This window comes from Pagrus major, chromosome 8, assembly GCF_040436345.1.
Source record: "Pagrus major chromosome 8, Pma_NU_1.0".
Taxonomy (NCBI): domain Eukaryota; kingdom Metazoa; phylum Chordata; class Actinopteri; order Spariformes; family Sparidae; genus Pagrus; species Pagrus major.
The window spans coordinates 2970353-2993902 of NC_133222.1; the positions used below are offsets into that span (position 1 = coordinate 2970353).

General features: G+C 40.1%; 4 protein-coding genes across 5 annotated transcripts; all 4 read left to right on the forward strand.

Annotated features, from left to right (window-relative positions):
• Window positions 1–580: 580 nt before the first annotated feature.
• LOC141001086 (E3 ubiquitin-protein ligase TRIM21-like) lies at window positions 581–10156 on the forward strand. 2 transcript variants are annotated; one of them, XM_073472042.1, is made up of 2 exons: window positions 581–661; window positions 8073–10101. In XM_073472042.1, exon 2 carries the CDS (start codon window positions 8082–8084, stop codon window positions 9726–9728), a length of 1647 nt encoding a protein of 548 aa, XP_073328143.1. In that variant the 5' UTR covers window positions 581–661; window positions 8073–8081; the 3' UTR covers window positions 9729–10101. The 2 variants fall into 2 exon arrangements, with proteins under 2 accessions (XP_073328143.1, XP_073328142.1); XM_073472041.1 differs by lacking the exon at window positions 581–661 and adding an exon at window positions 6234–6348 and having other exon boundaries at window positions 8073–10156.
• On the forward strand, window positions 2620–4288 carry LOC141001125 (E3 ubiquitin-protein ligase TRIM21-like). The gene has a single exon (XM_073472097.1). The coding sequence runs from the start codon at window positions 2620–2622 to the stop codon at window positions 4252–4254; it is 1635 nt and encodes a 544-aa protein (XP_073328198.1). The 3' UTR covers window positions 4255–4288.
• A 1752-nt stretch (window positions 10157–11908) lies between the features above and the next one.
• LOC141001075 (E3 ubiquitin-protein ligase TRIM21-like) lies at window positions 11909–15975 on the forward strand. Its single transcript, XM_073472027.1, has 2 exons — window positions 11909–11995; window positions 13954–15975. The coding sequence occupies exon 2, from the start codon at window positions 13963–13965 to the stop codon at window positions 15607–15609; it is 1647 nt and encodes a 548-aa protein (XP_073328128.1). The 5' UTR covers window positions 11909–11995; window positions 13954–13962; the 3' UTR covers window positions 15610–15975.
• A 2735-nt stretch (window positions 15976–18710) lies between these two features.
• LOC141001076 (E3 ubiquitin-protein ligase TRIM21-like) lies at window positions 18711–22278 on the forward strand. Its single transcript, XM_073472028.1, has 2 exons — window positions 18711–18823; window positions 20203–22278. The coding sequence occupies exon 2, from the start codon at window positions 20212–20214 to the stop codon at window positions 21847–21849; it is 1638 nt and encodes a 545-aa protein (XP_073328129.1). The 5' UTR covers window positions 18711–18823; window positions 20203–20211; the 3' UTR covers window positions 21850–22278.
• Window positions 22279–23550: the final 1272 nt, after the last annotated feature.

The following is a 23550-nucleotide window of genomic DNA, read 5'->3' on the forward strand; positions in this document are numbered from 1 at the left end:
AAATCAGCAACTTTACTTTCACATAAAAAGACTTTTACTTAAAAAAATATTGGACTTCAGCTCCTTTTTAAAAAAAAATAGGCACAGAGAAGTTAATGAATCTACAGCTGTGGTCCAATCAGATGGATTCTCCATCTCAGTTTGAAACACGTGTTTGTCTGTCTTCTACTGTAATCTGTGAGAAATCTGTCAGAGAAAAGATCCCACAGCTTGAAAAGCAGCAGAAAAGTGATGTTTCAGACTAAACAGTGAGCTGAACATTGAGTGTTTGTGGGACTGTAGAGGAGCGCTGCAGCCTGCTGGTCTCAACATACTGGATGTTCTTGAATATCCTCCACTGACCTCTTTTCTCATGGTGTCTATTGTAGCTGTATGTTTGTGTGGCTGCTGTAAACTTTCACTGTAGAGAAGAGAAGAGAGAAAAAGTAAAAACTCATCTCGTTGCAAAGCTGTCAAGGTGTTTCCCAATGAGTCACTCAAACACTGAGAGGAGGAGCAACACTGAAAGTAGAAAAAGCTGCGTCACGTTTCCTGAATCGAAAGTGAAAGTTAGAGTAACAGCAGAGCTGCAGTCCAGACGAGTCTGTTTCTGTGCGAAGACAACTTCAACTGGATCCATCAGAGTTTTCTCTACTACACAGCAGAACCTCTGCAAACCCTGGTGAGTACACTGACCTACACAGACTGAACGCACTCACTAAATATTTGGTGGAAATGTTGTCAACACCAGAATCTGACTTCTCTTTCATACGGAAGCGTTTTGCTGCCACACAAGACCAAACACACACTGGATTAAAGCAGCCGAGCACAGCTAGTGACAGTCCTGTCTTTCTACATGGAGTTTGATAGTGATCAATAATCTATAAAGATGATGACAACAACTCCGTTTGACTGAATATGAGCAAAATGCTCTGTTTAACTGGAGGAGGAGGAGGAAGAGGAAGAGGAGCAGGAGGAGGAGGAAGAGGAGGAGGAAGAGGAGGAGGAGGAGGAGGAGCAGGAGGAGGAAGAGGAGCAGGAGCGCTGCGGTGCGTCTCTGTGTGCGTAATGTGGATCTCAGTCCTCTGACCGGACAGGACATCCAGACTATCATCGTGATTAATAGCAGATGGGGTGTGGCTGGGAGAAATAATCCATCTTTAATGAGGAACATATTAATAACATGACCTGCAGACATCCTCCAGCAGCAGAAACATGAAGTGTCTCCAACTTAAGAGAGACGATGCGCGCGTTGGAGACAGTTTAACTTCATTGATTATGTAAATGTCCATCACTGCTGCTTCCTCTGGAGAGGATCCTCTGTACTGTCCTGTTTATAACTACAGATTTAGTTTTTTGCTTAAATGAGCCATGATGTTTGCTACAGTGACATTACTACATGCTTGGAAAGGAAACCTTTAAATGACTGAAAGCAGCCTCTCTAATCATTAAAACTCAGTGTACACGCGTTGTGAACCTGCCTATGAAGGTGCATCTCACTATATGAATACTGAGCCTCTATATAGCAGGTAAAACACTGACATCTACTTTAGATCAAGGACCCATCTTATTGCTGCAAACTCTTCCTGCTGCTCTGAGATGCTCCAGCAAAGCAGCTGATCTCACCTCATGTAAATGAGATGCAATAACAATATAAATGATCATGTTATCATGTGAAACTCTTGTTAGAAGCTAACTAGCTTAGCTTAGACACCATTTTGAGTGTCCAATGTCCAGACGGGAGCATCTGGTTTCAGGTGACTTTGTTTTATTGCCCATAAACACATAAAATTGATGTTTTACAACATTTTTAGCTGCTACAAACTTTGGTAAGCAGCCTTGAACTTCACACTTTATCTCAGCCTCAGTGTTTCTGTGGTTACTGCTGTCTGCCTTTGTAATGCAGTACAGCTGATCATATTTACTGTGTTTCAGCTACTGATAATAACACAAAACCTGAGCTCTACACTCAGACAGGAAGTTCCTCTCAGGGTACTTTTTTTTCTGACGTAGGGGCTGTGGAAAGAAATAGTTTGAGTCTCCTGAAGTTCAGAACAGCAGCTTCAATCTTTTCTTCTTCTTCACATTGAATGTGTCTGATTCTCTGCTCTCTGTATCTTCATCCTCTCTCTCTGTACCTCCTCTTCCTTCTCTTCATCCGAGCTGACTCTCTGACACTAAAGCTGTCTGGACACAGAAGGTAGAATAGAGTATAGCATGTTCAAACATAATAAATGTGTTAATTTTAAGAATAAGTTGGTTTTCATTTGATGCAGTTCCATTGATATTAACGTCCACATCAACATCTCCAGCTCCTCCAGCTTCTCTCTCTCCTACATAGTTTGTTTGTCCTTAACTTTTCTTATTAAATCTCTTTTTCATGTCTGAGCCTCCTTCACTCGCAGCACAGTCCAGGACCTGACTGTGTAACGAGCTGTCTTAGTAAATCAGACATTGAATACGTGACGATTCTGACAAAATTCATCGACAACCACAGCTCATATTAGAGTTGTGTCATTTTCTCTGTATTCTGGCCCTCGGTTAGATGTAATATATTTTCCACTAAGCATAGTTTGAATTTATTAAACAATCACAAAATGTAATTTGTTTTTTCTCACTTTTCATCCTCAGAGTGTAAACATGTCTGCTGCCAGCTGTCTGCTGACTGAAGATCAGTTTCTGTGCTCCATCTGTCTGGATGTGTTCACTGATCCAGTCAGCACACCATGTGGACACAACTTCTGTAAAACCTGCATCACTATGCACTGGGATAAAAATGTCCCGTGTCAGTGTCCCAACTGTAAAGAGGTTTTCAACACCAGACCTGAGCTGCGGGTCAACACGTTCATCTCTGAGATGGCTGCTCAGTTCAGACAGTCAGCTCAACAGAAAGCCAGCAGCAGCAGCTCAGAGCAACAAGTTTCCAAACCAGGAGAAGTTCCCTGTGACGTCTGCACTGGAACCAAACTGAAGGCCCTGAAGTCCTGCCGGGTGTGTCTGGCCTCCTACTGTGAGACTCACCTGGAGCCTCATCTGACAAAGTCAGGCCTGAAAAGACATCAGCTGATCAACCCTGTGGAGAACCTGGAAGACAGGATGTGTACGAAGCACGATAAACTACTGGAGCTGTTCTGTAAGACCGACCAGATGTGTGTCTGCATGCTCTGCACTGTTTTAGACCACAAGACACATGATGTTGTTCCTCTGAAAGAAGAATATGAAGGAAAGAAGGTCGAGCTGGGGAAGACAGACGCTGAAATTCAGCAGATGATCCAGAAGAGACGACTGAAGATTCAGGAGATGAAGCGCTCAGTGGAGCTCAGTGAGAAAGATGCAGACAGAGAGATAGCAGCTGGTGTTCAGGTCTTCACCGCTCTGAAGGAGTCTGTTGAGAAAAGCCAGGCCGAGCTCATCGACACCATCAAAGAGAAGCAGAGAGAGACAGAGAAACAGGCTGAAGGCTTCATCAAAGAGCTGGAACAGGAAATCTCTGAGCTGGAGAAGAGAAGCTCTGAGGTGGAGCAGCTCTCACAGTCTGAAGACCACCTCCACCTCCTCCAAAGCTTCCCATCACTGAACCCTGCTCCACCCACCAAGGACTGGACAGGAGTCAGCGTACGTCCACCTTCATATGAGGGGACTGTGGTGAGAGCTGTGAATCAGCTGGAGGAGACGCTCAGTAAACAGATGAAGAAGGCCGAGCTGAAGAGGGTCCAGCAGTATGCAGTGGATGTGACACTCGATCCTCATACAGCACATCCCAAACTCATCCTGTCTGATGATGGAAAACAAGTTAAACATGGTGATGTAACAAAGAATCTCCCAGACAACCCAGAGAGATTTGATACTAATCGTTGTGTCTTAGCAAAGCAGAGTTTCACTTCAGGAAGATTTTATTATGAGGTTCAAGTTAAAGGGAAGACTCAGTGGAATTTAGGAGTGGCCAGAGAGTCGATCAACAGGAAGGGAGACATCACAGTATCTCCTGAGGATGGTTACTGGTCGATATGGTTGAGGAATAAAAATGAGTACAAAGCTCTTGCTGACCCTCCAGTTGGTCTCTCTCTGAAGTGTCAGCCTGAGAAGGTGGGGGTGTTTGTGGATTATGAGGAGGGTCTGGTCTCCTTTTATGACGTTGATGCTGCAGCTCTTATCTACTCCTTTACTGGCTGCTGCTTCACTCAGAAACTCTACCCATACTTCAGTCCAAGTATTAATTATGGTGGTAAAAACTCTGCCCCTCTGATCATCTCTCCTGTCAATCACACTGAGTAGAACAAACATTTGACTTTCTACAGAAAGATTCACATCATTTAATGTAATAAATGTACATTTATTGGTGATGTTTGATGTATACATTGTTGTTTTTCAGATTCTGATTAATGTGTTTTTATCTTTTTTACAGGAAATGTTTTTCTTTGATGTGTCACATTGATTTGTAGCACAACACACCAGTTTTACCACACTGATATTATCTAATGTAGCCTCATTTATTCTAATAACTGCATTACCTGCCTTCAACACTGTTAAATCATCAGAAAACAATGTCCTCAGGAATATGAAGCATTTGTGTGTTGAGTTTAACCTTTTTATTGTCTGATCATTGTAAATATAAGAAGAGCTGCATCCTGACAAAACATTTATGAATGAGACAAAAGTAATTTGATTTTGTTTTTCTTTATGAATAAAATAGAAAAAGCAACAAAACATTTTATTGTGTCTGATTCATTATTTAGTTTGTTATTGATATCAACAGCTGATGTTTCTAATGACGACCAAATCATGTGATTAAAAACACCATCAGCTGTTCTCAGACTCACTTGAGCTGAGGAGCTCCAATCCTCCATCACACCTGAGACAGCTGGTAGTGTGAGATGATGTCATGTTATTGAAGGTTTGAACAGCTGATATGAACTAAACCAGTGATCTGAGGTCGCCCTCTAGTGGAGCCACCACCACAACAAAAACCCTCAGTCTCTTGTTATAAGGAGAAAAGTTACAAAAATATTCTTCATGTTATTTGAAATATTTGCTTGTTATTACCGGATACTGGTCTGCACTGGTCCTCGACGATGTTAGCTGTGAGCGCAAGTCCGGCCCGGAGACTCCCTAAAAACTTGATGTTTCACCTGAGTGTGACGTCTTATGCCTGCGTCACAGAGAGTGTTGGGTGCCTGGTGCACGTTCTCACCGGCTCATATCGGGTGTCTCGTCACTTGTAACGTAAGACAGAGATGATTTATTCATTTAAATCTGAACAAACTGCGACTGAAAAGTGGAAATATTCTTTTAAGTACCTGAAAACAATAAATTCACCAAGTGTGTGAACACTTGAGTGCATGTGAGGATCTCAGCTGATGAGAGCAGTTTAGAGATGAGGTCCTGGTGGAGGAGTGGGACAAAAACAGCTGATGATCTCTGGTTTCATCACTACGACGGATCCATTTAATATTTTCACAAGTTGAACGTTTTTGAACACAGAGCGGTGCAGCTGTCCAGATGTTGCCTATGAGAGTTCAAGTCCAGTCTGGGATCTTCAGGACGTTACTACTAAGATCTGTTTTTCTTTGAGGAAGCTTTACAATAAGTTTGACTCAGAGGAAACCTGGAGATAAATCTACTCAATGTTTTAAAAGGAAAATAAAAAAAGTGAACGCTACATTTTACATTACATTCATCCAAATATCTACTTGTTTGCTTTTCTGTCTGATGACATCGACCTCTGAGTGTCAGTGACTCTTCTCTGATTCATCTGTTTTAGAAACCAAACACCTGCATGATGTGTGAGTCAGGTTTAATGATGTTCAGCTGTTTGAGAAGGTGAAATGAACACAACACAAATGTTAGTAGAGATTAAATGACAGCTGAGGTCGCCCTCTGGTGGAGATTTTAACAAACTGCAGCCTGACGCTCTTCTGCTCCGTCTAGGCTTCAGGAATTTCAAAATAAAGTGAGGAAATAAAAGTGATAGTTATAAATCCCTCTGTGTTTTATCAGACAGACTCCTGATTTTTGAGTGGTGTCTCCTTCTCTCTCTAACTGAGGAGATTTTTCTAAAAAACACAATTTTAATTTGACTTAAAAGTCCAGCATGGAGGATTTAGTAGCATGTAGCAGTGAGGCTGCAACCAACTACACAACAAAGTAAAAACTTGTTCCAAACAAGTTTCACAATGAGTCAGTAAAGCTGACAGAGCTTCACTGAGAGGAGGAGCAACAAGAAGAAAAAACAGGAACATCACATTTCCTGAAACGAAAGTGACAGTTTGTCAGAGTGACAGCAGAGCTGCAGTCCAGACGAGTCTCTCTGTTTTCAGCTGAATCCATCAGGTTTTTCTCAACTAACCAGCAGAATCTCTGCAAACACCGGTGAGTACACTGACCTACACAGACCTGACTGAATATTTCTTCAAGACTGAGTTAAAACCAGAATCTGACATTTCTACACGTGTTCACAGGAAGTACAGAGCAGATTAAAACCAAACCACAGTGACTGAACTCCAGCTAGTTGAAGTTACACAGAATCCAGTCACAGCTGGTTTTAGTTTAAACTGATTTACCGTCTTTCTCTGACCTGTTTCTGGTGTTAACACAGAACCTGAGCTCTACTCAGACAGGAAGTTTCACTCAGGGCGTCGCCATTTTAACTGTCACCCATCAGTGGCTGAGGGTTGTAGAGAGAAACAGCTTCAGTTTCCTGCAGCTTCCATCTTTTCTTCTGCACATTTAATGTGTGTGATTCTCTGCTCTCTGTATCTTCATCCTCTCTCTCTGTACCTCCTCTTCCTCCTCCTCCTCCAAACTGACTCTCTGACACTGAAGCTCTTTGGACACAGATGCTGATTTTTCTCTTGCTGCCTCAAACGCTTCAATAAAACAAACAATAGAGACAAATACTGGATAAATATATTATCAGCCTGAAACAGAGACTTTCAGTATTTTAATAAAATGTAAATTTTCCATCTAATTCTACATACATTCAATGTAAATGTGACATTAAACACAAAGTGTTTCTGTCATGTTGAGTCAATGTGTAGAAACTAAATAACAAGATGTGCAACTTATTACAGGAGACAGAACAACAAATATCAAATGCTTTTTAAAATTACTTTTAAGTTTAATACTTGAATAATAAACACTTGAAACAAACATTATGTTTATGTAGAAGTTCCCCATAACTTTATATTAATGATTAAATGAACTCATCAGGTTTATTTAGCTCTGCATTAATTTGATTTATTCAGACTAAATTATTTATTCACATTGACTCAACATGATAGAAAAACTTATTAAATGTGACCCTTTGTATTAAACTTATGTAATAAAAATGTACATGTAATTAAAACACTTAAATTCACTGTTTTAGCCAAAGTTTTTATTTACGTGCACAGGAAATCATAATACATGTGTTAAGTTTGATATTAAAATCAGTGACGAGACTTGTCTCACTTATCCAGTGTAATAACATCTTTATTTCTATATTTTAGTACTTTTAATATTTCATTTTAAAATGTATTTTAATACTTTATAAGTTTTATCCCTTGTTACTCGTGTCATATTATCTTTCTCTATTTAAATCTTGTTTATATCTACAGTGTGATATTTTTTTATTCCAGAAGAAGCGACTGTAACGTGCACATTTTCCTCCTCAGGGATCAATGAAGCATTTCTGATTCTGATCCTGATTCTGATTTTGGTTTTGATTTGGAGTCACTGGGTCACAATACATCAATTCTGTTAAGGAAAACTGCGAACATTTTCTTTAAAATTAAACCAAATCAGTTTATTACACATTAGAAATCAATAAACTTGTGCAACATGAGACCCATTAAGTCTAATTTACCTTCAAGTCCACATGAAGTTATTGGAAATTATAAAACATCAGCATTGTGTCATTTCAACAATAATTTATTGATGGTCTCAAAGTCAACACTGAAGCACGAGGGCTGTGAGCAAACTGTCCTCCTGCTGCCAATAAAACAACTGAATTCACGATGATTCTCCTCATAATCCACCAATCATTGTTACATTTTAACTCATTAAATATTCTAAATAAATGTATTAAAGCTGTTTTTCTTTTCTTTCATCCTCAGACTGTAAACATGTCTGCTGCCAGCTGTCTGCTGACTGAAGATCAGTTTCTGTGCTCCATCTGTCTGGATGTGTTCACTGATCCAGTCGCCATACCATGTGGACACAACTTCTGTAAAACCTGCATCACTATACACTGGGATAAAAATGAAAAGTGTCAGTGTCCCAGCTGTAAAGAGGTTTTCAAAACCAGACCTGAGCTGCGGGTCAATACTTTCATCTCTGAGATGGCTGCTCAGTTCAGACAGTCAGCTCAACAGAAAGCCAGCAGCAGCAGCTCAGAGCAACAAGTTTCCAAACCAGGAGAAGTTCCCTGTGACGTCTGCACTGGAACCAAACTGAAGGCCCTGAAGTCCTGCCTGGTGTGTCTGGCCTCCTACTGTGAGACTCACCTGGAGCCTCATCTGACAAAGTCAGGCCTGAAAAGACATCAGCTGATCGACCCTGTGGAGAACCTGGAAGGCAGGATGTGTACGAAGCACGATAAACTGCTGGAGCTGTTCTGTAAGACCGACCAGATGTGTGTCTGCATGCTCTGCACCTATTCAGACCACAAGACACATGATGTTGTTCCTCTGAAAGAAGAATATGAAGGAAAGAAGGCCGAGCTGGGGAAGAGAGACGCTGAATTTCAGCAGATGATCCAGAAGAGACGACTGAAGCTTCAGGAGATGAAGCGCTCAGTGGAGCTCAGTAAGAAAGATGCAGACAGAGAGATAGCAGCTGGTGTTCAGGTCTTCACCGCTCTGAAGGAGTCTGTTGAGAGAAGCCAGGCCGAGCTCATCGACACCATCAAAGAGAAGCAGAGAAAGACAGAGAAACAGGCTGAAGGCTTCATCAAAGAGCTGGAACAGGAAATCTCTGAGCTGGAGAAGAGAAGCTCTGAGGTGAAGAAGCTCTCAAGTTCTAAAGAGAACATCTTCGTCCACTTCCAGAGCTCCCCATCACTGAACGCTGCTCCACCCACCAAGGACTGGACAGGAGTCAGCATCCGTCCACCTTCATATGAGGGGACTGTGGTGAGAGCTGTGAATCAGCTGGAGGAGACGCTCAGTAAACAGATGAAGAAGCTGTTTGAGGCCGAGCTGAAGAGGGTCCAGCAGTATGCAGTGGATGTGACACTCGATCCTAATACAGCACATTCTGCTCTCATCCTGTCTGATGATGGAAAACAAGTTAACTGTGGTGATGTAACAAAGAATCTCCCAAACAACCCAGAGAGATTTGATAAATGTCCCTGTGTCTTAGCAAAGCAGAGTTTCTCTTCAGGAAGATTTTATTATGAGGTTCAAGTTAAAGAGAAGACTCAGTGGAATTTAGGAGTGGCCAGAGAGTTGATCAACAGGAAGGGACAGATTAGACTGACTCCTCAGAATGGTTACTGGTCGATATGTTTGAGGAATAAAAATGAGTACAAAGCTCGTGCTGGCCCTTCAGTCCGTCTCTCTCTGAAGTGTCAGCCTGAGAAGGTGGGGGTGTTTGTGGATTATGAGGAGGGTCTGGTCTCCTTTTATGACGTTGATGCTGCAGCTCTTATCTACTCCTTTACTGGCTGCTGCTTCACTCAGAAACTCTACCCATACTTCAATCCATGTCTTAATCATGGTGGTAAAAACTCTGCCCCTCTGATCATCTCTCCTGTCAATCACACTGAGTAGAACAAACATTTGATTTTCTACAGAAAGATTCACATCATTTAATGTAATAAATGTACATTTATTGGTGATGTATGATGTATACATTGTTGTTTTCAGATTCTGTTCAATGTGTTTTTATCATTTTTACAGTAAATGTTTTTCTTTGATGTGTCACATTGATATTTACAACAACACACCAGTTTTACCACATTGATTGATATTATCTAATGTAGTCTCATTTATTCTAATAACTGCATTACCTGCCTTCAACACTGTTAAATCATCAGAAAACAATGTACTCAGAATTATGAAACATTTGTGTGTTGAGTTTAACCTTTTTATTGTCTGATCATTGTAAATATAAGAAGAGCTGCATCCTGACAAAACATTTATGAATGAGCAAAAAGTAATTTGATTTTGTTTTTCTTTATCAATAAAATAGAAAAAGCAACAAAACATTTTATTTTGTCTTATTCATTATTTAGTTTGTTATTGATATCAACAGCTGATGTTTCTAATGACGACCAAATCATGTGATTAAAAACACCATCAGCTGTTCTCAGACTGACTTGAGCTGAGGAGCTCCAATCCTCCATCACACCTGAGACAGCTGGTAGTGTGAGATGATGTCATGTTATTGAAGGTTTGAACAGCTGATATGAACTAAACCAGTGATCTGAGGTCGCCCTCTAGTGGAGCTCATGACAAACTGCAGCCTGTGGCCACATGAGGACCTGCTCTTAATAAAGATCTACACAGTCTGATGCTGAAGCAGATTACATGAAGGCAGAACAATGAAATCTAACTGGTTCAAGTTCTCTGATGTCTCTGATGAGCTTCTCTGTGTGTTTTGTAGTTTTTTGAGCTCAGACTTTAACTTTAAAATAATTGTACTCAGCTTCTTTTTAAAAGAGCAGAATCACAGAGAAGCTCGTTAATCTACAGCTGTGGTCCAATCAGAAGGATTCTCCATCTCAGGTCAAAACTCTTATTGTCCTCCTTCTAATGTAATCTGTGAGAAACGTTCCCGACAGAGAAAAGCTGCTCAACACTTTGGAGAACAGCAGTGAAGTGCAGAGGGATTAGTTGCTGTGATGGATCACAGACTGTTTAGTGTTTGGATCAGATACACACTGACATGTTACAGTCAAGAGACAGGAAGTAACTAAGTACATTTACTCACATACAGAAATGAGATTACCCGACTTTTCTTGAGGGTTTCTGTTTTTGGAGGCTTTTTATTTTCCCACCACGACAACTGAGGAGGAAATATTGTACTTTTACTGCACTACATCTGTCTGTACGACTTTATAGATATACATTTTACATACGACAAGAAATAAACTCATGTCTCTGTTGTTGTGTAATCTTGTAATTAGAAATAACAGCTACGACATTAGCATCAGTACTTTTACTTTGAACCAGATTATTGTTGTTGTACTTATCTCGACCTGAAGGAGTGAAAACTAATACAGTTTGCTGATGTTTGAAAACATTATGATTGAACTGCCGTCAGACTTTAGTTTTTTTAATATCTCATATTTATCAGTGGTAGTTGTGTCAGTGTGTAGACACTTATTAACCCACACAGGTTCAACTATAAGAGCAAGACGTCACTTCACAATGAGGAACATATTGGAGTTAGAAAGACTTGATTCAGAGTTATTCAGACACTTTTAACACTTGTAGTTTTGAGTTTTGTCACATAAGATTAAACCATGTTTATACATGTTATTAAGGAGGAATGACTTTTCTCTTGAGGCTCATAATGAACAAAGCAAATTAATGTCGTAATTCATGTCCAACAACTTCCTCATTTACTATCAATAAGCAGTAATTAGGAGGTTATTGAGGGAAAGTCTTCATAAACGTTCTAGTAGTTGTAGAAAATGATCACGCAGAATAAGGAATTAATAAGTGCTTTATAATGACTAATAAAGAGACAATATGCAGCTAATAAGCAACTAGTTAGTGGTTAATATGTGTCGCCTGATATCAAGTGATACTGAAAGAATGAGAAAAAGTAAAGACTCATATTGATCCAAAGCTTTTTCAAGGTGTTTCCCAACGAGGCAATAAAAGCTCACTGACAGAGCTCCACTGAGAGGAGGAGCAACTCTGAGAGAAGAAAAGCTTCAACGTCACATTTCCAGCAGTAAAAGAGGAAGTTTGTCTGAGTGACAGCAGAGCTGCAGTCCAGACGAGTCTCTCTGTTTCTCTCTGAAGAAAGATTCAACTGAATCCATCAGGTTTTTCTCAACTCAACAGCAGAATCTCTGCAAACACTGGTGAGTACACTGACCTACACAGACTAAATGACCTGACTAATAATCAGGTCAAACATGAGTTAAAACCACAATCTGACTTTTTTTACATTCATGTAAACATGTTATGTTCAACATGTTAGTCATTGAGTTTGTTATACCACATACTGCCACATAGAAGACAGTAACTAAATCCAACAGTAGCAGAGAAAAAAGTATCACCGTGCTAAAAGCTAACTAGCCTAGCTTAGACGCCCTTTGGAGTGACCAAAGTACAGAACAGTATCTGACTTCAGGTGACTGTTGTTTTATTGCCTTTAAAGGTATAAAACTGATGTGTAACAACTCATTTAAAAACTTTGATAAGTAGCTTGAACTTTGGACACTTTATCTCAGCCTCACTGTTTCTGTAGTTACTGTTGTCTGCCTTTATAAAGCAGTACAGCTGATAATATTTACCCTGATATTAACACAAACCTGAGCTCTACTCAGACAGGAAGTTCCACTCAGGGCATATTTTCACCTGAGGTCCGTCAGTGGTCGTGGGAGTTTTGGAGAGAAATAGTTTGAGTGTCCTGCAGTCCAGAGCAGCTTCCATCTCTTCTTCTGCACATTTAATGTGTGTGATTCTCTGCTCTCTGTATCTTCATCCTCTCTCTCTGTACCTCCTCTTCCTCCTCCTCCTCCAAGCTGACTCTCTGACACTGAAGCTCTTTGGACACAGATGCTGATTTTTCTCTTGCTGCCTCAAACGCTTCAATAAAACAAACAATAGAGACAAATACTGGATAAATATATTATCAGCCTGAGACAGAGACTTTCAGTATTTTAATAAAATGTGAATTTTCCATCTAATTCTACATACGTTCAATGTAAATATCACATTAAACACAAAGTGTTTCTGTCATGTTGAGTCAATGTGTAGAAACTAAATAACAAGATGTGCAACTTATTACAGGAGACAGAACAACAAATATCAAATGCTTTTTTAAATTACTTTTAAGTTTAATACTTGAATAATAAACACTTGAAACAAACATTATGTTTATGTAGAAGTTCCCCATAACTTTATATTAATGATTAAATGAACTCATCAGGTTTATTTAACTCTGCATTAACTTAATTTATTCAGACTAAATTATTTATTCACATTGACTCAACATGATAGAAAAACTTATTAAATGTGACCCTTTGTATTAAAGTTATGTAATAAAAATGTACATGTAATTAAAACACTTAAATTCACTGTTTTAGGTAAAGTTTTTAGTTACGTGCACAGGAAATCATAATAAATGTGTTAAGTTTGATATTAAAATCAGTGACGAGACTTGTCTCACTTATCCAGTGTAATAACATCTTTATTTCTATATTTTAGTGCTTTTAATATTTCATTTTAAAATGTATTTTTAATACTTTATAAGTTTTATCCCTCGTTACTCGTGTCATATTATCTTTCTCTATTTAAATCTTGTTTATATCTACAGTGTGATATTTTTTATTCTAGAAGGAGCGACTGTAACGTGCACATTTTCCTCCTCAGGGATCAATGAAGCATTTCTGATTCTGATTCTGATTCTGATTTTGGTTTTGATTTGGAGTCACTGGGTCACATTACATCGACTCTGTTAAAGAAAACTGCGAACATTTTCTTTCAAATTAAACCAAATCAGTTTATTACACATTACAAATCAATAAAGTTGTGCAACATGAGACCAATTAAGTCTAATTTACCTTCGAGTCCACATGAAGTCATTGGAAATTATAAAACATCAGCATTGTGTCATTTCAACAATAATTTATTGATGGTCTCAAAGTCAACACTGAAGCACGAGGGCTGGGAGCAAACTGTCCTCCTGCTGCCAATAAAACAACTGAATTCATGATGATTCTCCTCATAATCCACCAATCATTGTTACATTTTAACTCATTAAATATTCAAAATAAATGTATTAAAGCTGTTTTTCTTTTCTTTTCATCCTCAGACTGTAAACATGTCTGCTGCCAGCTGTCTGCTGACTGAAGATCAGTTTCTGTGCTCCATCTGTCTGGATGTGTTCACTGATCCAGTCGCCACATCATGTGGACACAACTTCTGTAAAACCTGCATCACTCAACACTGGGATAAAAATGACAAGTGTCAGTGTCCCAACTGTAAAAAGATTTTCAACACCAGACCTGAGCTGCAGGTCAACACGTTCATCTCTGAGATGGCTGCTCAGTTCAGACAGTCAGCTCAACAGAAAGCCAGCAGCAGCAGCTCAGAGCAACAAGTTTCCAAACCAGGAGAATTTCCCTGTGACGTCTGCACTGGAACCAAACTGAAGGCCCTGAAGTCCTGCCTGGTGTGTCTGGCCTCCTACTGTGAGACTCACCTGGAGCCTCATCTGACAAAGTCAGGCCTGAAAAGACATCAGCTGATCGACCCTGTGGAGAACCTGGAAGGCAGGATGTGTACGAAGCACGATAAACTGCTGGAGCTGTTCTGTAAGACCGACCAGATGTGTGTCTGCATGCTCTGCACCTATTCAGACCACAAGACACATGATGTTGTTCCTCTGGAAGAAGCATATGAAGGAAAGAAGGCCGAGCTGGGGAAGACAGACGCTGAAATTCAGCAGATGATCCAGAAGAGACGACTGAAGATTCAGGAGATGAAGCGCTCAGTGGAGCTCAGTGAGAAAGATGCAGACAGAGAGATAGCAGCTGGTGTTCAGGTCTTCACCGCTCTGAAGGAGTCTGTTGAGAGAAGCCAGGCCGAGCTCATCGACACCATCAAAGAGAAGCAGAGAAAGACAGAGAAACAGGCTGAAGGCTTCATCAGAGAGCTGGAACAGGAAATCTCTGAGCTGGAGAAGAGAAGCTCTGAGGTGAAGAAGCTCTCAAGCTCTAAAGAGAAACTCAACGTCTTCTTCCAAAGCTTCCCATCACTGAACACTGCTCCACCCACCAAGAACTGGACAGGAGTCAGCGTCCGTCCACCTTCATATGAGGGGACTGTGGTGAGAGCTGTGAATCAGCTGGAGGAGACGCTCAGTAAACAGATGAAGAAGCTGTTTGAGGTCGAGCTGAAGAGGGTCCAGCAGTATGCAGTGGATGTGACACTCGATCCTGATACAGCACATCCCAACCTCATCCTGTCTGATGATGGAAAACAAGCCAACTGTGGTGATGTAAAGAAGAATCTCCCAGACAACCCAGAGAGATTTGATCCTTCGGTCTGTGTCTTAGCAAAGCAGAGTTTCTCTTCAGGAAGATTTTATTATGAGGTTCAAGTTAAAGAGAAGACTAAGTGGGATTTAGGAGTGGCCAGAGAGTCGATCAACAGGAAGGGAGACATCACAGTATCTCCTCAGAATGGTTACTGGACAATATTGTTGAGGAATAAAAATGAGTACTATGCTCTTGCTGGCCCTCCAGTCCGTCTCTCTCTGAAGTGTCAGCCTGAGAAGGTGGGGGTGTTTGTGGATTATGAGGAGGGTCTGGTCTCCTTTTATGACGTTGATGCTGCAGCTCTTATCTACTCCTTTACTGGCTGCTGCTTCACTCAGAAACTCTACCCACTCTTCAGTCCATGTCCTAATGATGGTGGTAAAAACTCTGCCCCTCTGATCATCTCTCCTGTCAATCACACTGAGTAGCACAAACATTTGATTGATTCACATCATTTAATGTAATAAATGTACATTTATTGGTGATGTTTGATGTATACATTGTTGATTTTTCAGATTCTGATTAATGTGTTTTTATCATTTTTACTTGTTTTTCTTTGATGTGTCACATTGATATTTACTACAACACACCAGTTTTACCACATTGATTGATATTATCTAATGTAGTCTCATTTATTCTAATAACTGCATTACCTGCCTTCAACACTGTTAAATCATCAGAAAACAATGTACTCAGGAATATGAAACATTTGTGTGTTGAGTTTAACCTTTTTATTGTCTCATCATTGTAAATATAAGAAGAGCTGCATCCTGACAAAAATGTTAGAAATGAGCAAAAAGTCATTTGATTTTGTTTTTCATTATGAATAAAATAGAAAAAGCCAAAACACATTTTATTGTGTCTGATTCATTATTTAGTTTGTTATTGATATCAACAGCTGATGTTTCTAATGACGACCAAATCATGTGATTAAAAACACCATCAGCTGTTCTCAGACTGACTTGAGCTGAAGAGCTTTAATCCTCCATCACACCTGAGACAGCTGGTAGTGTGAGATGATGTCATGTTATTGAAGGTTTGAACAGCTGATATGAACTAAACCAGTGATCTGAGGTCGCCCTCTAGTGGAGCCACCACCACAACAAAAACCCTCAGTCTCTTGTTATAAGGAGAAAAGTCATAAAATATTCTTCATGTTATTTGAAATATTTGCTTGTTATTACTGGATACAAATGATTCTGGTCATTAAAAAGATTTCACTTTATATCACAGAACTCATTATTTTCATAAAATAACATCTCTCTCTTATTCAATCAATCTTCTCTGGTTATCACATGATAAAGTGGCAGGTTGTTATAATACAAAACTTCTCCATCGCCTCCAGCAAACGTTTACCCCTTTCACATACTCACAAGGTCTGTCAATAATTTGTTATTATAAAATATTGATGAAGGTTTTTGAACACAGAGCGGTGCAGCTGTCCAGATGTTACCTAAGGTGAGAGTTCAAGTCCAGTTCAGGATCTTGAGGACGTTCCTCTCCCTCTGTTAAATATCTCAGTGGAACCAAATCTTTCTGTTTTTGGATCCTATATAATGTAACATGACGTCTCAGAGGAAACCAGGGGACAAATGTACTCGATATTTCAAAAGTCTTTGTTCATGTGAACACCAAACCAAAACGTTCAATCAGTTTCAAAGAACATAAAAAGTCAAAACCTTCAATCCTAAAACCCTAAAGCCGGCAGTTTTCTAACTGAAATAATACTATGGGTACCCAATGAGTTACCGGTTCACACGGTGCAGGCCTGGTATGAAGCTTGTGATCGTAGCGATCAGGAACACAATGTCTCTTGCGCTGAGGGGAAAAAAACACTTGCATGCAACAATGGCTGCCGCCCTCGCGGAGCGCACCAAGCCGGGAAAAAGGAAATAGGTCTTCTATGCAGCTCACCCGAGATGTTTGGCGACCGGAGTTCACCGCTGTCCGCTGGAGACCTCAGTCCCTTGGTCTCAGTGTGTTTGACTTGGCAGTCCAGACGATGCGTATCCAAGGTGTCCGAGCAGGCTACACTTGTGCAAAGTCCGTGATGAATAAGCTAGCGTTAGCCCCGTTAGCTTCCTGGTGCAATTTGGTGGCTCAGACCGAGTTCTCCGAAATAACTTAACATAACACAACTAAGCTGCTGTACAATGTTTCCGTAAGAGTCACTAGTCGTTCGTCTACAAACATTTACAGTAGCGATGTTTAACTCGGTGTGTTACCACCTAAAACTATAGTTGTGCCATGGAGCATATCTCAACATGTCTTCCTGTTTTTGTTGCCATCACTTCCTGTTGACCCTTCAGCTCACATCTCATTGGCTCAGAAAATAAACATAATGCAAAACTATACATTTGACTCTCTTTTCTCCCAGTATTCAAAAATAGATATTCTTAAAACATTTCCAGCATCATGAACTTAGTATTTAAGAAAACATGATACATTTTACCTCATGTAAATAAATCAATACATGAACTTAACCATGAAATCCTCTTCTGATTGCACCATATGTAATATCCAACCTTTGAATAGTTTTTAACCTTTTAAATCCTATTTATTCTGTTTGTGAACTCATTCTGTTTATGCTATTTATGAATCTGTGAACTTTTATAATCTAAGCATAATTTTCCACAGAGCTACATGATAATTATAAATCCCTCTGTGTTTTATCAGACAGACTCCTGATCTTTGAGTGGAGTCTCCTTCTCTCTCTAACTGAGGAGGTGTTTCTAAAAAACTTAATTTCAATTTGACTTAAAAGTCCAGCATGGAGGATTTAGTAGCATGTAGCAGTGAAGTTGCAACCAACTACACACCCCTCGCCTCACCCTCTCCTACTGCAGTTGCTAAAGTGTTTGGTTTGTCCGTTCTGGGCTACCGTAGGAACCTGACAGACTGTGGAAGAGGAGCTGCTCCCTCTGTGGATATAAAAGTCTCTTTCTAAAGTAATGAAAACACAACAATTCTTAGTTTCAGGTGATTATACACTAATGAAAACATCATTATTAATATTATATTTCATTTCTGCTGATACATCCTCCTACATCCTACACACTGGACCTTTAAGACGGCTTTGAAAGTATTTTAAAATCGCAGTGAAGCCCACTTTCTGTATTTCCTTCCTGTAATGTGACAGGTTAGAAATCACACAACAAAAGTCTGACAAAGAAAAGATGCTGAACAGTTTGTAAAGCAGCAGAAAAGTGAAATGACAGACTCAACAGTGAGCTGAACACTGGAGTGTTGGTGGGATTGTAGAGGGAGCGTTGTGGCCTGTTGATCTAAAGATACAGTTTGTTCTTGAATATCTTCCACTGACTTCTTTTCTTATGTGCTTTATTTGTAACTGTATCTTCTTTTGGCTGCTGTAAACTTCCACTGCTGAGAAAAGACCAAGAAACAAAAAAGTAAAAACTTGCACCAAAACTTTGCCAACAAGTTTCACAATGAGTCAGTAAAACTGACAGAGCTTCACTGAGAGGAGGAGCAACAAGAACAAGCTTCAAGGTCACATTTCCTCAGATGGAAGTGACAGTTTGTCAGAGTGACAGCAGAGCTGCAGTCCAGACGAGTCTCTCTGTTTTCAACTGAATCCATCAGGTTTTTCTCAACTAACCAGCAGAATCTCTGCAAACACTGGTGAGTACACTGACCTACACAGACCTGACTGAATATTTCTTCAATACTGATTTAAAACCAGAATCTGACATTTCTACACGTGTTCACAGGAAGTACAGAGCAGATTAAAACCAAACCACAGCGACTGAACTCCAGCTAGTTGAAGTTACACAGAATCCAGTCACAGCTGGTTTTAGTTTAAACTGATTTACCGTCTTTCTCTGACCTGTTTCTGGTATTAACACAGAACCTGAGCTCTACTCAGACAGGAAGTTTCACTCAGGGCGTCGCCATTTTAACTGTCACCCATCAGTGGCTGAGGGTTGTAGAGAGAAACAGCTTCAGTTTCCTGCAGCTTCCATCTTTTCTTCTGCACATTTAATGTGTCTGATTCTCTGCTCTCTGTATCTTCATCCTCTCTCTCTGTACCTCCTCTTCCTCCTCCTCCTCCAAGCTGACTCTCTGACACTAAAGCTCTTTATTTATTTCTTCAATAACAGAAATAATAAAGACAAATACTGGCAAAATATATTATAAGCCTGAAACTGTGACTTTCATTATATTAATTACATGTAAATTTTACATCTAATTCTACACGTTCAATGTAAATGTGACATTAAACGCAAAGTTTCAATGTGGAAAATGAAATAACGAGGTGTGCACCTTATAACAGGAGACAGAACAACAAATATAACATGTTTTTAAAAAATACTGTCATGTATAATACTTGAATCATTAACCACTTGAAACACACATTACATTTATGTAGAAGTTCCCCATAACTTTACGTTAATAATTAAAGAAACACATAAAGTTTATGTAACTCTGCATTCATTTAATTTAATCAGACTAAATTATTTAGTCACATCGACTCAACATGACAGAAAAACTTTGCATTAAATGTGACGGATGTGATGGAAAATTGTACATGTAATTAAAATACTTAAATTCACTGTTTTAGGCAAACTATGTTTTACATTCACAGGAAATCATAATAAATGTGTTAAGTTAAATATTAAAATGGTCTCAAATCAGTGAAGAGACCTGCCAGTGTAATAATACATTTAGATTCTGATGTTTGGGTCACTGGGTCACATCACATCGACTCTGTTAAAGAACATTTTCTTTAAAATATGAAACCACATCAGTTAATTATACATGAGAAATTAATCATCTTCATCAATAATGCTACATGAGGCCAATTAAGTCACATTTTTTAATGGTGGTTTTTTGATGATCTCAAAGTCAACACTGAAGCACGACGGCTGGAAGCAAACTGTCCTCCTGCTGCCAATAAAACAACTGAATTCATGATGATTCTCTGAATATTCCACCAATCATTGTTCAGTTTCATACAATTAACTATTCTAAATGTTTCTTTCTTTTCCTTTCATCTTCAGACTGTAAACATGTCTGCTGCCAGCTGTCTGCTGACTGAAGATCAGTTTCTGTGCTCCATCTGTCTGGATGTGTTCATTGATCCAGTCAGCACAACATGTGGGCACAACTTCTGTAAAACCTGCATCACTCAACACTGGAGTGTTAACGTCCCGTACGAGTGTCCCAACTGTAAAGAGGTTTTCAACACCAGACCTGAGCTGCAGGTCAATACATTCATCTCAGAGGTGGCTGCTCAGTTCAGACAGTCAGCTCAACAGAAAGCCAGCAGCAGCAGCTCAGAGCAACAAGTTTCCAAACCAGGAGAAGTTCCCTGTGACGACTGCACTGGAACCAAACTGAAGGCCCTGAAGTCCTGCCTGGTGTGTCTGGCCTCCTACTGTGAGACTCACCTGGAGCCTCATCTGACAAAGTCAGGCCTGAAAAGACATCAGCTGATCGACCCTGTGGAGAACCTGGAAGACAGGATGTGTACGAAGCACGATAAACTGCTGGAGCTGTTCTGTAAGACCGACCAGATGTGTGTCTGCATGCTCTGCACTGTTTTAGACCACAAGACACATGAGTTTGTTCCTCTGAAAGAAGAATATGAAGGAAAGAAGGCCGAGCTGGGGAAGACAGACGCTGAAATTCAGCAGATGATCCAGAAGAGACAACTGAAGATTCAGGAGATGAAGTGCTCAGTGGAGCTCAGTAAGAAAGATGCAGACAGAGAGATAGCAGCTGGTGTTCAGGTCTTCACCGCTCTGAAGGAGTCTGTTGAGAGAAGCCAGGCCGAGCTCATCGACACCATCAAAGAGGAGCAGAGAGAGACAGAGAAACAGGCTGAAGGCTTCATCAAAGAGCTGGAACAGGAAATCTCTGAGCTGGAGAAGAGAAGCTCTGAGGTGGAGCAGCTCTCACAGTCTGAAGACCACCTCCACCTCCTCCAAAACTTCCCATCACTGAACCCTGCTCCACCCACCAAGGACTGGACAGGAGTCAGCGTCCGTCCACCTTCATATGAGGGGACTGTGGTGAGAGCTGTGAATCAGCTGGAGGAGACGCTCAGTAAACAGATGAAGGAGCTGCTTGAGCTGAAGAGGGTCCAGCAGTATGCAGTGGATGTGACACTCGATCCTGATACAGCACATCCCTACCTCATCCCGTCTGATGATGGGAAACAAGTTAACTGTGGTGATGTAAGGAAGAATCTCCCAGACAACCCAGAGAGATTTGATCATTGTGTCTGTGTCTTAGCAAAGCAGAGTTTCTCTTCAGGAAGATTTTATTATGAGGTTCAAGTTAAAGAGAAGACTGACTGGGATTTAGGAGTGGCCAGAGAGTCGATCAACAGGAAGGGACAAATCACAGCATCTCCTCAGAATGGTTACTGGTCAATATGTTTGAGGAATGAAAATGAGTACATAGCTTGTGCTGACCCTCCAGTCTGTCTCTCTCTGAAGTGTCAGCCTGAGAAGGTGGGGGTGTTTGTGGATTATGAGGAGGGTCTGGTCTCCCTTTATGACGTTGATGCTGCAGCTCTTATCTACTCCTTTACTGGCTGCTGCTTCACTCAGAAACTCTACCCATACTTCAGTCCATTTCTTAATGATGGTGGTAAAAACTCTGCTCCTCTGATCATCTCTCCTGTCAATCACACTGAGTAGAACAAACATTTGATTTTCTACAGAAAGATTCACATCATTTAATGTAATAAATGTACATTTATTGGTGATGTATGATGTTTACATTGTTGTTTTTCAGATTCTGATTAATGTGTTTTTATCATTTTTACTTGTTTTTCTTTGATGAGTCACATTTATATTTACAACAACACACCAGTTTTACCACACTGATTGATATTATCTAATGTAGTCTCATTTATTCTAATAACTGCATTACCTGCCTTCAACACTGTTAAATCATCAGAAAACAATGTACTCAGGAATATGAAGCATTTGTGTGTTGAGTTTAACCTTTTTATTGTCTGATCATTGCAAATATAAGAAGAGCTGCATCCTGACAAAACATTTATGAATGAGACAAAAGTAATTTGATTTTGTTTTTCTTTATGAATAAAATAGAAAAAAACATTTTATTGTGTCTGATTCATTATTTAGTTTGTTATTGATATCAACAGCTGATGTTTCTAATGACGACCAAATCATGTGATTAAAAACACCATCAGCTGTTCTCAGACTGACTTGAGCTGAGGAGCTCCAATCCTCCATCACACCTGAGACAGCTGGTAGTGTGAGATGATGTCATGTTATTGAAGGTTTGAACAGCTGATATGAACTAAACCAGTGATCTGAGGTCGCCCTCTAGTGGAGCCACCACCACAACAAAAACCCTCTGTCTCTTATTATAAGGAGAAAAGTTATAAAATATTCTTCATGTTATTTGAAATATTTGCTTGTTATTACTGGATACAAATGATTCTGGTTATTAAAAAGATTTCACTTTGTATCACAGAACTCATTATTTTCATAAAATAACATCTCTCTCTTATTCAATCAATCTTTTCTGGTTATCACATGATAAAGTGGCAGGTTGTTATAATACTAAACTTCTCCATCGCCTCCAGCAAACGTTTACCCCTTTCACATACTCACAAGGTCTGTCAATAATTGTTTTTTATAAAATATTGATGAAGGTTTTTGAACACAGAGCGGTGCAGCTGTCCAGATGTTGCCTAAGGTGAGAGTTCAAGTCCAGTTCAGGATCTTGAGGACGTTCCTCTCCCTCTGTTAAATATCTCAGTGGAACCAAATCTTTCTGTTTTTGGATCCTATATAATGTAACATGACGTCTCAGAGGAAACCAGGGGACAAATGTACTCGATATTTCAAAAGTCTTTGTTCATGTGAACACCAAACCAAAATGTTCAATCAGTTTCAAAGAAAAATAAAAAGTCAAAACCTTCAATCCTAAAACCCTAAAGCCGGCAGTTTTCTAACTGAAATAATACTATGGGTACCCAATGAGTTACCGGTTCACACGCTGCAGGCCTGGTATGAAGCTCGTGATCGTAGCGATCAGGAACACAATGTCTCCTGCGCTGAGGGGAAAAAAACACTTGCATGCAACAATGGCTGCCGCCCTCACGGAGCGCACCAAGCCGGGAAAAAGGAAATAGGTCTTCTATGCAGCTCACCCGAGATGTTTGGCGACCGGAGTTCACCGCTGTCCGCTGGAGACCTCAGTCCCTTGGTCTCAGTGTGTTTGACTTGGCAGTCCAGACGATGCGTATCCAAGGTGTCCGAGCAGGCTACACTTGTGCAAAGTCCGTGATGAATAAGCTAGCGCTAGCCCCGTTAGCTTCCTGGTGCAATTCGGTGGCTCAGACCGAGTTCTCCGAAATAACT

Excerpts from the sequence above, each read along its gene's own strand:
- LOC141001086 (XM_073472042.1), top strand. The coding sequence starts at position 8,082 with ATGTCTGCTGCCAGCTGTCTGCTGACTGAAGATCAGTTTCTGTGCTCC.
- LOC141001125 (XM_073472097.1), top strand. The coding sequence starts at position 2,620 with ATGTCTGCTGCCAGCTGTCTGCTGACTGAAGATCAGTTTCTGTGCTCC.
- LOC141001076 (XM_073472028.1), top strand. The coding sequence starts at position 20,212 with ATGTCTGCTGCCAGCTGTCTGCTGACTGAAGATCAGTTTCTGTGCTCC.
- LOC141001075 (XM_073472027.1), top strand. The coding sequence starts at position 13,963 with ATGTCTGCTGCCAGCTGTCTGCTGACTGAAGATCAGTTTCTGTGCTCC.